Source organism: Tupaia chinensis, unplaced genomic scaffold, assembly GCF_000334495.1.
Source record: "Tupaia chinensis unplaced genomic scaffold, TupChi_1.0 Scaffold143796_1, whole genome shotgun sequence".
In the NCBI taxonomy this organism is placed as follows: domain Eukaryota; kingdom Metazoa; phylum Chordata; class Mammalia; order Scandentia; family Tupaiidae; genus Tupaia; species Tupaia belangeri.
Window position 1 is genome coordinate 466,181 of NW_006203646.1, and position 13,270 is coordinate 479,450.

The 13,270-nt window shown below is 36.5% G+C and overlaps 1 protein-coding gene across 1 annotated transcript in view; it reads right to left on the reverse strand.

Annotated features, from left to right (window-relative positions):
- The window catches only part of GABRA6 (gamma-aminobutyric acid type A receptor subunit alpha6), an 18,373-nt gene extending 17,471 nt beyond the window's left edge, over positions 1 to 902 (reverse strand). Inside the window, exons 1-2 of the mRNA XM_006165054.2 lie at positions 865 to 902; positions 543 to 661 (exon numbers count right to left, since the gene is read on the reverse strand). Coding sequence (XP_006165116.1) covers positions 543 to 661; positions 865 to 902 — 157 coding nt within the window. The remainder of the gene's footprint in view (positions 1 to 542; positions 662 to 864) is intronic.
- Positions 903 to 13,270: the final 12,368 nt, after the last annotated feature.

Below are 13,270 nucleotides of genomic sequence, written 5' to 3' on the forward strand. Positions count from 1 at the left end.
GCAGGAAATGTTTAGAACACTAAACTGAACAACTCTACCACAAAATCCATCCTCATGGGTTTTCAACTCATCCTACCAAACTTCAATAGTGGGACACTTAGGGTCTTTTCATTCTGAAAACTCACAACAGATATCTTATTTTAAATTTATTTTAGTCAAATTAGGGAAATATTAAGAAGTTTAAGAGAACTAGGTAAGGGTTTTAATAAAAATTATAACAATAACTAATACATATTGAAATTTAATGGGATAAATACTCAGAAGCATTTTATATGGATAATCTAATTCTCTACTTACACAACATCATGAGGCAAGCATTATCCATGCCCTCACACTGCAGTGGAAGATACTAAGGCTTAGAGAGTTTGTGTAACTTGCCTAACTAAGGTCACTAATTTAAAAAAGGGGCAGAAGCTGTATAGGAACACACATGATATCTCTTCAACCCCTTCGACTTACCTACTTTTTTCTAACTCCTCTAGCTCTTAGAGGTTAGTAAGGAAATTACAAGTGTTTGGTTTAACAAGAAAGCAGTTTCTTACCTCCAAATCCTGGCCGCAGCCGGTTGTCATAGCCTTCGAGCAAGTTGTCCAGGATCCGACTGATGTTTTTTGAGTAGAAGTTGTCTTCATCTTCAAGTTTCCCTAGGGCATTTTCTAGCCTGTAAGTAGAGACTCAGTGATCCTCATTCCTGGACTTGGAGAGGATACATTGCCTTATCTACCCAATTCCGTCTTACCACAAATACAAGCTACACCACTTCTGGCTTCTTACACAAATTTGATAACGAAGTCACCAAGTAAGTGAATACTTTCTTTTTTCTTATGAGCTCAAAGAAAAAGTCAGATGAAAAAAATATCTTACCAGAGAATAATGTACAGCCAGGACAGAGGCGACGCCATCCTACAGTGCACTGAAATGCCCAGTCCACCCTCCTCCTTGTTCCCTCCTCCTCCCTCACCAGCTCTTCTTTGTCAATCAACTAGAGAAATCTTCCAAACCCCTCATATCCCTGTTCCTCATTTGCCTCCAGTCTGTAATCCAAAAAATTAGGAGATTTCTAGCAAACTTGAAGGATTCCCCTGCCTCTCTTCTTGTTTGTTTTCGTCTTTTCACGTGGAGCAAGGTGGCTCGTGACCTTAGACTACATCCTGCAGACGTCCAGCCTCCTCCGAATGACTCAGTTGGGAAATGAGAGTCCGAAGGGACAGTGCATGGTTGGAGAGCAGTGACAATAATCGAATAAGGCATTAGGGGAGATTAGAAGGAAGAAATCCACTGCTAGTTTTGGCATGGAATTAGCAGGGCCCTGTGAGGAAATCTGGAAAGCAGTGGCATCTTGCTGATTGAGATTATGTTCCAATGGGCTCAGCGTTTATTATTTCTATGGTTCACAGAAGGATTCCTACACAGCTCTTACCGCTTACAAAGTCTAACAATACTGGGACCCTCTTGGATTCTTGTTCTGATTTTCATCAGCTTAATTGATTGAAGACATACCCATTCTCTGAATTTAAATACTGCCCCTCACTATTTGTATACCAGCATTTATAACCCACCAGAACAACTACTGACCATCTTGCTGTTGAGTAAGTATTTAAATTAAAGTACCTTATTGATTCTTCTTGTCCAAAGTGTGTCATCGTAAGTTAAGACATAAATGGGTTCTACTGCTATCTTCAGAAGCCCAGCTATTTTCATGAATGCTGCTTAATGGAGACAAAGTTTAAGAAATGGGTGGTTAAGGTTCTCTGGACAGAATCACTGTGGGAATAAAGCATTCAAAGATATGTTAATGATGATATTGATAGCACGATTTTGTTATGCTTGTAGGTCGGAAGCAAAATGTCTGAACTCAAGAAATAGGATTCTTTATCCCATTCTGGTAGGAAGAAGTTGTAAGAAAAGTTTATTTCAGCCTTAAAATTTTAATCTTTAAATAAAAATTATAATGAATGAAGGCATTGTAGTTGTATATATCTTTAAATTCAGGAACATAAGATCAAGAATCAAATGTGTCAATTCACCATCTTTCTATTAGTTCCACTCATTACCCACCCAGTTCACAGTCTGTAGCTTCAGAACCTAAATTCTACAAAGGCTACAGTTCTATTACAGACATGTAGCACAGTCTGACAAGTCACCTCTAAAGACACAATATAAATAATTTGAGAGGCATTTCAGTAAATTAGTAACAGCCAAGGAAAAACAATGTAAAACAGAAAGGATGTAAGAGTGCCTGTGATTCTTTTTTTTTTTTTAGATTTCTGAAGCTCACACTTTCATTTTCTGGCTACTCATCAAAAACCTGAATTCTCTCCAGCATCTGTTTTCAGCATCTGTTTTCTCACATTGTTACACTTGTGCAGCAGGTAAAATTGTATCCTAGTCCTTACTTTGGAAACCCAGTATAATAATTTCTTAGGGAGAGCCCCATGAAAGTCATGTAACTGAAGACACTTACTATGTTCACTCCAGTTTGAGCTGAATATCTTACATCCTTTTTCTGCTCACAACAGAATCTGGTTTCCATTTGAGCTAAATATCTTAAAACCTTTTTCTGCTCACAACAGAATCTGGTTTCCATATCTCTTATTCTTTTCACTCTCCTCTGAAGTCGCTTCAGTGGTGAAAACATTTTTTCAACTCACATTGATTTGTGTTAGTACTTAAACACAAGAAAAATTCAGTGTATATGGTGCTGTTAAGTAATTTTCAGTTCGTTTTTACTACACATTACTTTTAATTCAAGCACAAGCCCCTGTATTGACCTCTGCTACTTTGTTAGAGTTGTATTGTTTTTTCTTTTTTTTTCTGTTTATGATCCATCTCTGATTTGTATCATCAGAGAGGAAGCTTAGTGAGGATTTTAGGACAGAGTTTTTTTTTTTTTTTTTTTTTTTTTTTTTTTTTTTTTTTTTTTTTTTAAAAGTAAAAGAAAAATTAATCATGAATGAGAGTGCATGTTTTTACTTTCATATAAAATAAGCATGTTTTTCTCATTAAAATTATTCATTCAAAATGGACCAAATGATAGTTAAGTTTACATTTGTCCCTAAATAAAACAGTAATATGCCTGATTCTACTCTTTGATGGGTTCTAATTAGTAATCAATTAATGGGGGAGAAGAAAGATCTTTCATGTTCTCACTAGTAGTAATATGCCTGATTCTACTTTTTGATGGGTTCTAATTAGCAATCAATTAATGAGGGAGAAGAAAGATCTTTCATGTTCTCACTAGGAAATACAGCAGACCAAGAGCTGGAAGGAGGGATAAGCTATGTAATCTTAGTTATTTCACCTCTGGGAACTTTATCTTTAAATGAATGTGCTAGACATGCTGATCTCTAAGGTACTCCAGCTCTGTAATTCAGTAGATTTGAATGATATGCTAGTGTCTATATGTAATGAAGTTCCTTAGTCACCCAACCCTGTCAGAATTGGAGCACACAAAGCCTGTAAGCAGTGGTATTCATTGGATTGCTACTATTATTTTCCTACATAACTTGCAAGAGAAGAGGGAGTTCAAAACACTACAATGGCTGTGACCTCAAGGGATGTGTGGTCACTTAGGTAGCTCTTTGACTATTTGAAACAAACACCTTTGCTCCTCCATTTAGAGAATCACCTTCTTGTGGAAATTTTGAAAATATTTATCTCACACTTGTTCATCTCACAGTTATTTCTCCAAAATATGTTATTTTTAAAATCACCTCAGATAACTAGCCACTTGCTTGGCTTTGTTTGCACTGGAAAGTTTAGAACTGCCATCCTCCCCCACCATTACTGATATAAATAAGCTGGACTTCACAGAATAATTCGAATAAAAGCATATCTCCCTTATATGTCTTGCACTTTAGTCCCTTGTACCACTATCACCAATAAAGGCTTGTGTATATGAAATGATTTTTCAAAGATTCAAGGATAATTGGAGGACATTATTGCACAGAAAATTTGGTATCAGACACTAAACGGTACTTTTTATGGTATGAGAGGACCAATACAGACATACACAAACAAAAATAGCCAAGTTGCCTCTGGAAAATGTATACTTGCATCTTTGCACTGAAAATCTCCATTGATCTTTCCAAAAACAATGCTGAGGCTATGATTTCCATAGAAGCTGTTTCCCTCCACAAGTGAGGAGGGTAAACACTGGCATTCGATGTATAGAGGCCAGGAAATAAAATTAAATAATCAATATATGGGCAGCCTACACACACACACACACACACACACACACACACACAGAATAATGTTTATGGGGTGGGTTTAGTGTCTCGACTCCAACTATTCTGAAGTATCTTCATTAACAGTGTCCTTGATATCTTTATTTCTCCATTATAACATATTAAGGATAGCATAAACATATGTGTGTTTCTGAGAAAAAGAATTATATAAAAGCAGCAAGCTATTGTAGAGTTTAGACAAGAATGTACTAGAAGTGTATATTTGCAAAATTTATAGGATTTTAATGGAGGCCAGGAGGTGACATGGTGATTAAAGTACTGCGCTCCCACATGCTGACTATGGTTCAAGTCCCAGACCTGGCAGCTTGAAAATCACACCAGGAACATGTGAGTGCATGCCCAAAATCCCAGGAGGAGAATGGAGAAGAAGGGATTGTGGCATGGTCATCTCCCATGGGAGACAATTTCTCAATTTCCCTTTCACTGTCTATCTGGCAAGTGCATGCACTCTATGGCAAAAAAAAAAAAAAAAGAAAAAAGAAAAAGAAAAAAATGACTATGTAAAATATGTAATAAAATAAAAATATAAATAACCTTAAATGATATATGGATGTATACATTTATTATTCAAAATACAGATGACCGAGTAACATGAAAGATGGTCACATTCAATAGTAATTAATAAAACACAGGTAAAACCAAAACTAACATCATCTCATGGTCATAAATCATTAATAATCCCAATAGTTTGATATTCAGTGTAGTGTTTTTATTTGGGATATGCTATTCACATTTGGGAAAAGGCAATTCTTCATTAGGTTGGACTATCCTACACATTTCAGGAAATCAAGTGTCACTTGCTCCAGCTGACTAAATATCCTCCTTGATACTCTCTCTGCACTGTAACAACCAAATATTTCTCCAAATTTTAAAGTGTTTCCTCAAGGGGAGCTATTACCCTAATTAAGAGCCTCTGTGTGTGCAATGTGCTGGAATTAAACTATAATTCAAAGTTAAAATTAAAATATGTGAAAGACGCCAGGCACATATGCACGCGTGCCCAAGATCCCGAGAGGAGAATGGAGGAGAAGGGATTTCAGCGTGGCCATCCCCTCTGGGGGATGATTTCTCACTTTCTATCTCTCTGTCTCTCTCTGTCTTTCTAGTGAGTGCACACACCCAATAAGAAAAAAACCTCTCCAAAAAAAGAAAAAAATAATATGTGAAAGATGTCAAAGGCTAAGTTCAAAAAATATCTTCTGCTGTTTGGATCAGCCTTCTTTTTGTATCTACAGACTCAAGGCTGGGTTTACAGTAGATGGGCAAAACTATTTCTTTCAACCCATTCCCATCCCAAATTAAGTACATGATTAGGAAGACGAAAGGGGAAATAAATCTATCAGAACATTTGTGGCTTAGTTAGAAATTCTTATCTACTTTCAATGAAGGGAGAAGTAGTTTTCTCCCTGATAATTAAGAAAGATTATAAGTCAGTTACTCCTAAAAATTAAGACTGCCTAGAAGAAGAACTAACTGATGTTCCTGACAATAAAGAAAGAACTAAAAAGTCCCACACAGAGGTGTCAGAGAGAAACATGAAGGGTGACATAATTTCATTGAAGAAAGGGCATGTGCATGAGCACAAGGAAAGAGGCTGGTGTACCTCCCAATCTACAGAAAGGAGGCCTCCTTGAGTAGCTAAATTGAGTAGGGCTTGAACACGGTGTAAGGTAATGTAACCTAGAAAAGAAGGAGGTGACTCTCTCTATTTCAAATCTAAGAATTGTGTGAGTGATGAAGTGGATTCCAAGATTCACACAGCTCTGCATAAAGAAACATAAAGGTGAATAGAAGGGCAAGAGTGATAACCATACCATGACCACTCCAAGAACAAGGTTGGATGTATGCAACTATTGAAAGCCATATTGTCCACCAAAACTACAAAGAGAGACCGAGGGAGAACCTGAACAGCAATGTTTTCTCCTCCCACCAATGCAATTCCCTGTTGGGGCCTTTTCCTTCTAACATTATTAAAAGCATCTAGATCTGAACAATGAAGGCTGTGTTCAGGTAATCTTTGATTGGTTACATGCACAAATCTCACCTTAAATGTCCCACATTCTTCACTTTGTAATTTGCTCTCTGCAAACATGTGGAGCTTACAAATAATCACCAAATCTCCAAATCCAGTTTAAACATGGGTGGGATGAAGACTATCAATGATAGCCAAAAAGGTCAGCAGAAAGGAAATTTTAACATAATTTCTTGAAATCCTAAGAAAGAAGTGAGTGAGTCCTTTTGAGATATATGTCACAGGCAAAATTACTGGTAACATGCAAGTGTGAGGTTACAAAAACATATACAATAATTTATTTTTAAAATTATTTTATTTAACTTTATTTATTTCAATTTGACCAGAGAGGTATAGAGTGAGAGTGAGAGAGAGAGAGCAAGCTACCAGGTCCAGGACTCAAGCCGCAGTGACCAAGTGGCAGTCCAACGCCTCTAACCACCAAGCCACCTGCCGGCCCCACCATAATTTATTTTTGTTATGTAGCATATTGAGATGAATGAATCATTTACAAACACAATATCTCATTTGGATCCCCTTCCCCAAATGAATGGATTCAAATGATATTATTATCCTCACTACCTTGTATCTGCAGTGTCTAAAAAGGTAAAATAATTTGCCCATTATTTCAAAGTGATTAGAGAGTAGAGTTGGGCAAAAATCTTTAGAATTACAGTCAAGTAATTTTTAGGCAAGCCAAATGAGTCAATATTCTGGCATCCTGTACCCACTAACTTTATTTAATGTGAAATCATTTCCAAGTATTATTTAATGGCATGAGAGAATCACACTCAGCCTAAAAAAAAATAAAAAAAAAAGAAAAGCCATTAAGACCTTGTTTTGTTAAATAATAATAATTCCAAGTATGTAATAACTTTTTGAGCATTACTCTTCCTTCTATAGAGAGTCTTGAATTCAAAAACTTCAGTAGTTACTCCACTGTAACTACTTTTCATCTCATACCAGAATGCTCAAAATTTTTTCCCTGCTTTAGACATTGTAATGCAAAATACATCAGTCTGAAAATAATAAATACAATTTAACACTGTGTACATAGGAATTAATATAATATTGTTACCAAATACTGAACACTTACCATGTGCCAATAATAATGCCAGGAATAATAGTAATAATAAAATATACATATTCCAATTCATTTACCTCCAACAAAAGCATCTATGAGTTGTCTATAATTGTGTCTATTTAATAGATTAGCAAAATATAAAATTTACCAAATCTTGCATAGCTACTAAGTGGCAGAATTGGAATCCAAACCAAATCATTCTAACTCAAAAGAAACTGGGTAGAAACCAAGGCTAGCGCACAGAAGTCTTGCAAAATAAGTCCCAGCTCCAGTAAGGGGATGATTTCTGTCATTACCTATGCAAAGGTAAAGTGGGCTATCACAGGAAAAAATGAGTTTCCTGTAAACAAAAATATTCAAGTATAGCATGGAATACACCATAGATAGGTATGAGTTTTAGGAAATCATAGTATCCCTATGAACCTTCAGAAGAACACTGAAGCCACTGGGTGTATTCTATGGAAGAGTTGTTTTAGAGAGGTCACAAATGAATATTTTGACTTAAAGATTCTCTTACAGGTTCTTTGGAGTGATTTGAGAAAGAGGGTTTCACAAGTTTTCTGGTGGTAAATTGTATTTTGGAGGAAAAACAAAGAGAGTGCTACTATGTTGTACTCAAGGAGGGAACAAAAGTGGTGGATAATATAATAATAAACATTTATGGAATGTTTACTATACTTCAGTCGTATACATCGATATCACCTCTACCCTGTGCAACTGCTTTCCAAGGTAGCTACTTTGATGTTCGTTTTATAGAAGGGGAACATGGCACTCCCTGAAGGTATGTTACTGCCCTAAGGTCTCAGAGATAGTTAATATCTCTGACTTCAAATACACACTTTCATACATTGTGCTTTATGTATGTCAGGCCTGGCTTCTTTTTCTAAAGTGAGTATCTTAAGCACTTTGGATCAACAACGTTCTTTTATATTGTTGTTAAGGGACACCCATCATCTCAGTGGACACTGCAGAAAACCCCCTCCAATTCCTTTTGGGGTTTCAGTGCAATAAGAGTAAAATTGCTCTGGGAAGCAAAGGACAATAAAGGGACATTTCTCTGAACAGCAGCTTTAAATTGTTCTGGCTCAGTGAGGAATAGAATCGTGAGAACACGTTAGAGCACTCCAGTGCCCTCAGCCCTCAGCCATTTCAAACCTCAAAACACAAATACCGGGGAACCAGAAGTCAAAGACCACAAGTTCGTGAATGTGTGATTTATATGTGGGGACTTCAAAAAGTTTGTGTGAAAATGGAATTAAAGTACAACTGTCTTTTGGTGCAAAATGAGTTTGAAATCCTGACTTTTTTTTCATAGTATCCATTTTCCATAAACCTTTTTTTTAAGTTTTTTTTTTTGCTATAGGGCACGTGCGCTCGCCAGAAAGACAGAGAGAGACAGAGAGAAAGTGAGAAATCACCCCCCGGGTGGATGGCCACACCCAATACCTTCTCCATTCTTCTCTCAGGATCTTGGGCAAGCACGCACACGTGCCCAGTGTCAGTTTAAGCCATCAGGTCCAGAACTTGAACCGCGGTAGACTACATAGGAGTCCAGCGACATAGTCGTTATGCTAACTGCTGGTCTCCCATTTTCCATAAACTTTTGAGGACCTTGTCATATTTGCTTGACCTTATCGATTCAACTGAACTATTATTTATTGCATGTTTATCAGCTACTAAGAATATAAAAATTTTTAAAAGACACAATTGACACCCTCACAAAGCTAGCATTCTATATCATCACAACCAACTGAACAGAACTGATAAGACACTGAGTGCTAAAAAATGTAGTTAGTAGCTATGCGCTACGGAGGCAGGGAGGAAGGAATCAGTCGTGGAAGAGGTTGGAGATCAGTTATTATTTCATGTAAAAGATGACATTTGGGCTGAGGTTCAGAAAATAAACGTTTACTAAATGAGAGAAGTCCATTTCGTGCTGAGTGATGAGCTCAGAGGTGAAACCGTGCATGTTGTGTTTGTGAGCAACAAATAACTGAGAAACTGGAATACAGGAAGCAAAGAGAAATGCTGCCAATGAAAAGACTGGAAGGAAAGACTAAGTTCTATAGAAGAGCATGCTCCTCACTGGAGAATTTGAGGAAAGGCATGCGCATCTATGACACATGTCAATGGGGTCATCTAAACAATTTGCCGCAGCACTCTTTCTCTGAGAATTGCCCTCAGGAATGAAATCAGAGAAGCCAACTGAAATGCAGGCATGAGATAGAGTCTTGTTATGCTCATATCACTTAATCCATCTTAACCTTCAGTTGATGAGACCACCTTAAAATCAGATTTGCTGGTGTTGATAGCAGGCAAGTTACATTGGCAAATGATTTACTGTCTCTGGGCATCACCTTCACCTATAAAATGGAACTATAGTGTCATTCTTAGGATAAAATGAAATATGCATGAAGGTGTTTATCACAGGGCCCATCCACCGTGTTAAAACATGAAACATATTACCAATACTACCAACACCATTATCATCATCCTCATAATCACTGTTATCATCACCTTTGGTCAAATCAAATATTTCCACTCCAGCATTTAGAAAAGGTACTGAAAAATTAGAATTTGGCCTGTGTCATTTGTTTCGGCTGCCAGTGCTGGGGAATGGCATGTATGGCTGAGTTAATGCAACAGCACAGAAAGATTTGCGAGGACAAAAAGAAGCAGAGAGGCAGCAATCTATTGAAAGAGGCAGCAAGAAGGGTGAATACAACATGGAAATCTGAGAGCAGCTGCCTGCATTTCTGATAGCCTCCCTGATTTCATTCCTTCATAACCAGGGTGTCATTTCTGCCCTTGGGTTCCCCCAAAAAGCACTGTACACTTATAAATTCCTGTTTTTTCCTCAAGTCACCTTAAGTGGGTTTCTGTCACTAGCTTCTTAAAGGAGCTTAGACTCAGAAGACTATATCTCAAATGTGATAGCAAATTTTCAGATTATAAAAATACAGTATGGCACTTGAATGGACTGCATGAACCACTGGAGAGTAAATTTAGGAAAAGTGGAAACCTGAGCCTGCTCCTGAAGCCTTTTGGAAAGGATCAAGCTAATTGGCAGTTACTTAATGAACTTGCTGCTTAATGAATCTCTCACACCTCCACGGAGTAGAATAAGCACTTTAGAAAACTGCATGAACTCTTTCAGACCACTAGGGGACTTCTGAGCATCATCTTGGCAATACTACCTATGCCCCAGAATCTGTTTGCCTATTTATCAAGTGCTTGGAGTATAGAAAAGAGAGGACAGAATTTTGGGTTCAAGCCCAGTGATGAGCTCTGGGGAAATGTTATAGAAGAGCAAGCAGAATGGAAGTCAATTAAACATGGATTCTATTGCACTTGGATAAGACATAAAGTCCAAATCTACTGCCACGTAAAGGGACATTCTCAAAGGAAGGGATAAAAATAACATTTTGAAAGTGCCACAGAAAGGTCAAAGGCCTTCATGAGAAAAATTGTGTCCTTCATGTTGTTATTTTAAATAACTTAATATTGTCTATTAAGATGAAATAGAAGAAAGTTGTCATTTGCATATGTATGATTCAGTCTAAGAGAAGAAAATAAAAATAAAAAAAAATGATGGGGAGGTGGGTCGTCAGGAAAGGAGTTAGGAGTTTAGTTTGCTGAGAAATATGATGTACAATTTAGAGCTAATGACTCACCCGTGACTTAGGATGTTTTACCCTCACCTTAAAAAAAAGAAAAAAACAATGGTGGTAAATGTAAATGCTCTCTACCAAACCCTGAGTATTAAAGAAACAAATGAGTTGTTTTAAAATAGATTTTTAATAAGCTTTGAAGAGTGTGTGCTAGGGCTAGAGCATCTGATACTATCAAAATTAAAAGAGCTATGTAACTGTGGTGTTGCTATGAGTTCATTGTTGTCATTATTTTCATACTGTATTAATAAGGAAAGTGTTAGATGCAAAAACAGAAAATCCAACTTACACTGGTAAATAAAATGCTTCATATATTTATCACACCAGAACAATATATGGAGGTTGGCATCTCCCGTTTTGGCAGCTAAGCGATACCAGAGCAGACATCTCTCTATTTCTTACTTTATGGTTGCAAGATGGCTGCCTCAGTGTCATTTGCCATGTCTGCATTCGACAGAAGTTACGAACTGAGTCATGAGCTCATCTCTAGCTGTAGGAAGGCTAGGAAAGTTGTAACATAACTCTTGCTTTCTGCATTAGGAAATAAATGTATACAGATATTCAGCTAAATCCTAGAGAAATATTTTGTTACTATCAAAACCTAGGAAAGTGGACAGATTTCAACAGCCAGGGAGGTTCTTAGTATTTTTGCCATTCTTCATAACGTAAGTGGCAAGGTACATGAGGTTGGGAATGAATGTTAAACTGGCCAATTAGGAGTTTTATCTCAGGCAGGAAACTCCCTCCAGGCATATTAATTACAGCAAGGTATTCATTCCTCTGGGCTGAGTACTTCAGAAGTTAGAGTCAGGCTACACTGTTGCTACCACTGGCCCACTTGGCTTCTGGGACAGGCACAATCTGCACAAATATGTGCAGAAATTTACAGAGAGGCTTATTATCAGAATTATTAGAAATATTTTCTCAAGAGTCAATTTTATATATATATATATATAAAATTACATAAATATATATAAAAATGGAAGTCCAGAGCCTTAACTTCTATGCCACCTGCCGGTCCTAGGGTCATTAATATTTTTAAGATATTCTTCAGAATTCCAGTGACATTTAATAAGGAACATCCAGCTGCTATCCAAGGATTCATGGAAATTGAGACCTGACATTCAGTCAAAGCACTTAGGCCATCAAAATTCTAAATATTTGAGCAACTTTAGTTTAGCACCTCCCAGAATAGACTTTCCTGGGTTATATGTCTATGTTATAAACTAACATTTTTTAGGAAATTTCTACAGGAAAGAATTAAAAGAATTTCAATTGTTTTTATCAATTAGTATATAGTATATTGTCTCACCTGGGAAATTTATGGTAGAAGTAAGTGCTAAAAACATCTTTTATTTCAGGAAGAATTGAAATATTTTCTTCCTTTCTACAAACTGAAGAACTGACCATGTTTCTCCTTTGTCCTTGCTGTGTGAAAGCAAGCTCAAAGTCAAAACCAAATTATAACAGAATTCTTGGTGTTGGACTTCAATCGTTCTTGCACTTGTTTTTCTATTTCTACTCTACACTTTGAATTTCTCTTTGTCTGTTAAGTTCATCCAAATTTTATGGGAGAAAAATGACATATAAATAAATTTAGAAAATAAAATACTTATTGACGATTTTCTGGGGCCATTGGGTTCATCAGATCAGCTGTATTCAGATTGCCTATAGATTATTTCATCTTGAGTATTATTTGAACTAAAACCAAGGAGGAAATGGAAGAATCCAGAATAGCAAAAATATCAACTCAAAAGAAAAGTTAGACCCAGAAGGTTCTAGCAAAATCAGACTCTGACTTGGAGATTATATGTTTCACAGTAACTGCTCAGCCAATTTATGCTTTGAAATCACAGGAACAAAAATTACATATGGTACAGTTTTTAAAGGAAGAAGAAAATCTTAGTTTATGTTATGTGAAATTGCCATATTTAATGCTCAATTTCTTAAACTTATTTTTTTACATTTGTAATAATAATTTATTTTTGGTATAGAGCTCAGAGTATAAATGTAAATGCAAAAAAAAAAAATGTATTCCCCCCAAACTTCACCATGCTGCTCTTTTGTGGCCAAACTTTCCAAAAGCCCTAATCTATGGTAACCACTGGTGATGTTTTTTATCTCTATAGTTTTGCAAAATGTCATATACATAGAAAAATAAAGCACATAACATTGTTTTCTCTTCTTTCTTTCAGCATAATTAATTTGAAATGTATCAGTGTTGTTAATTGCATCAGTAATTTGCTCCTTCTTT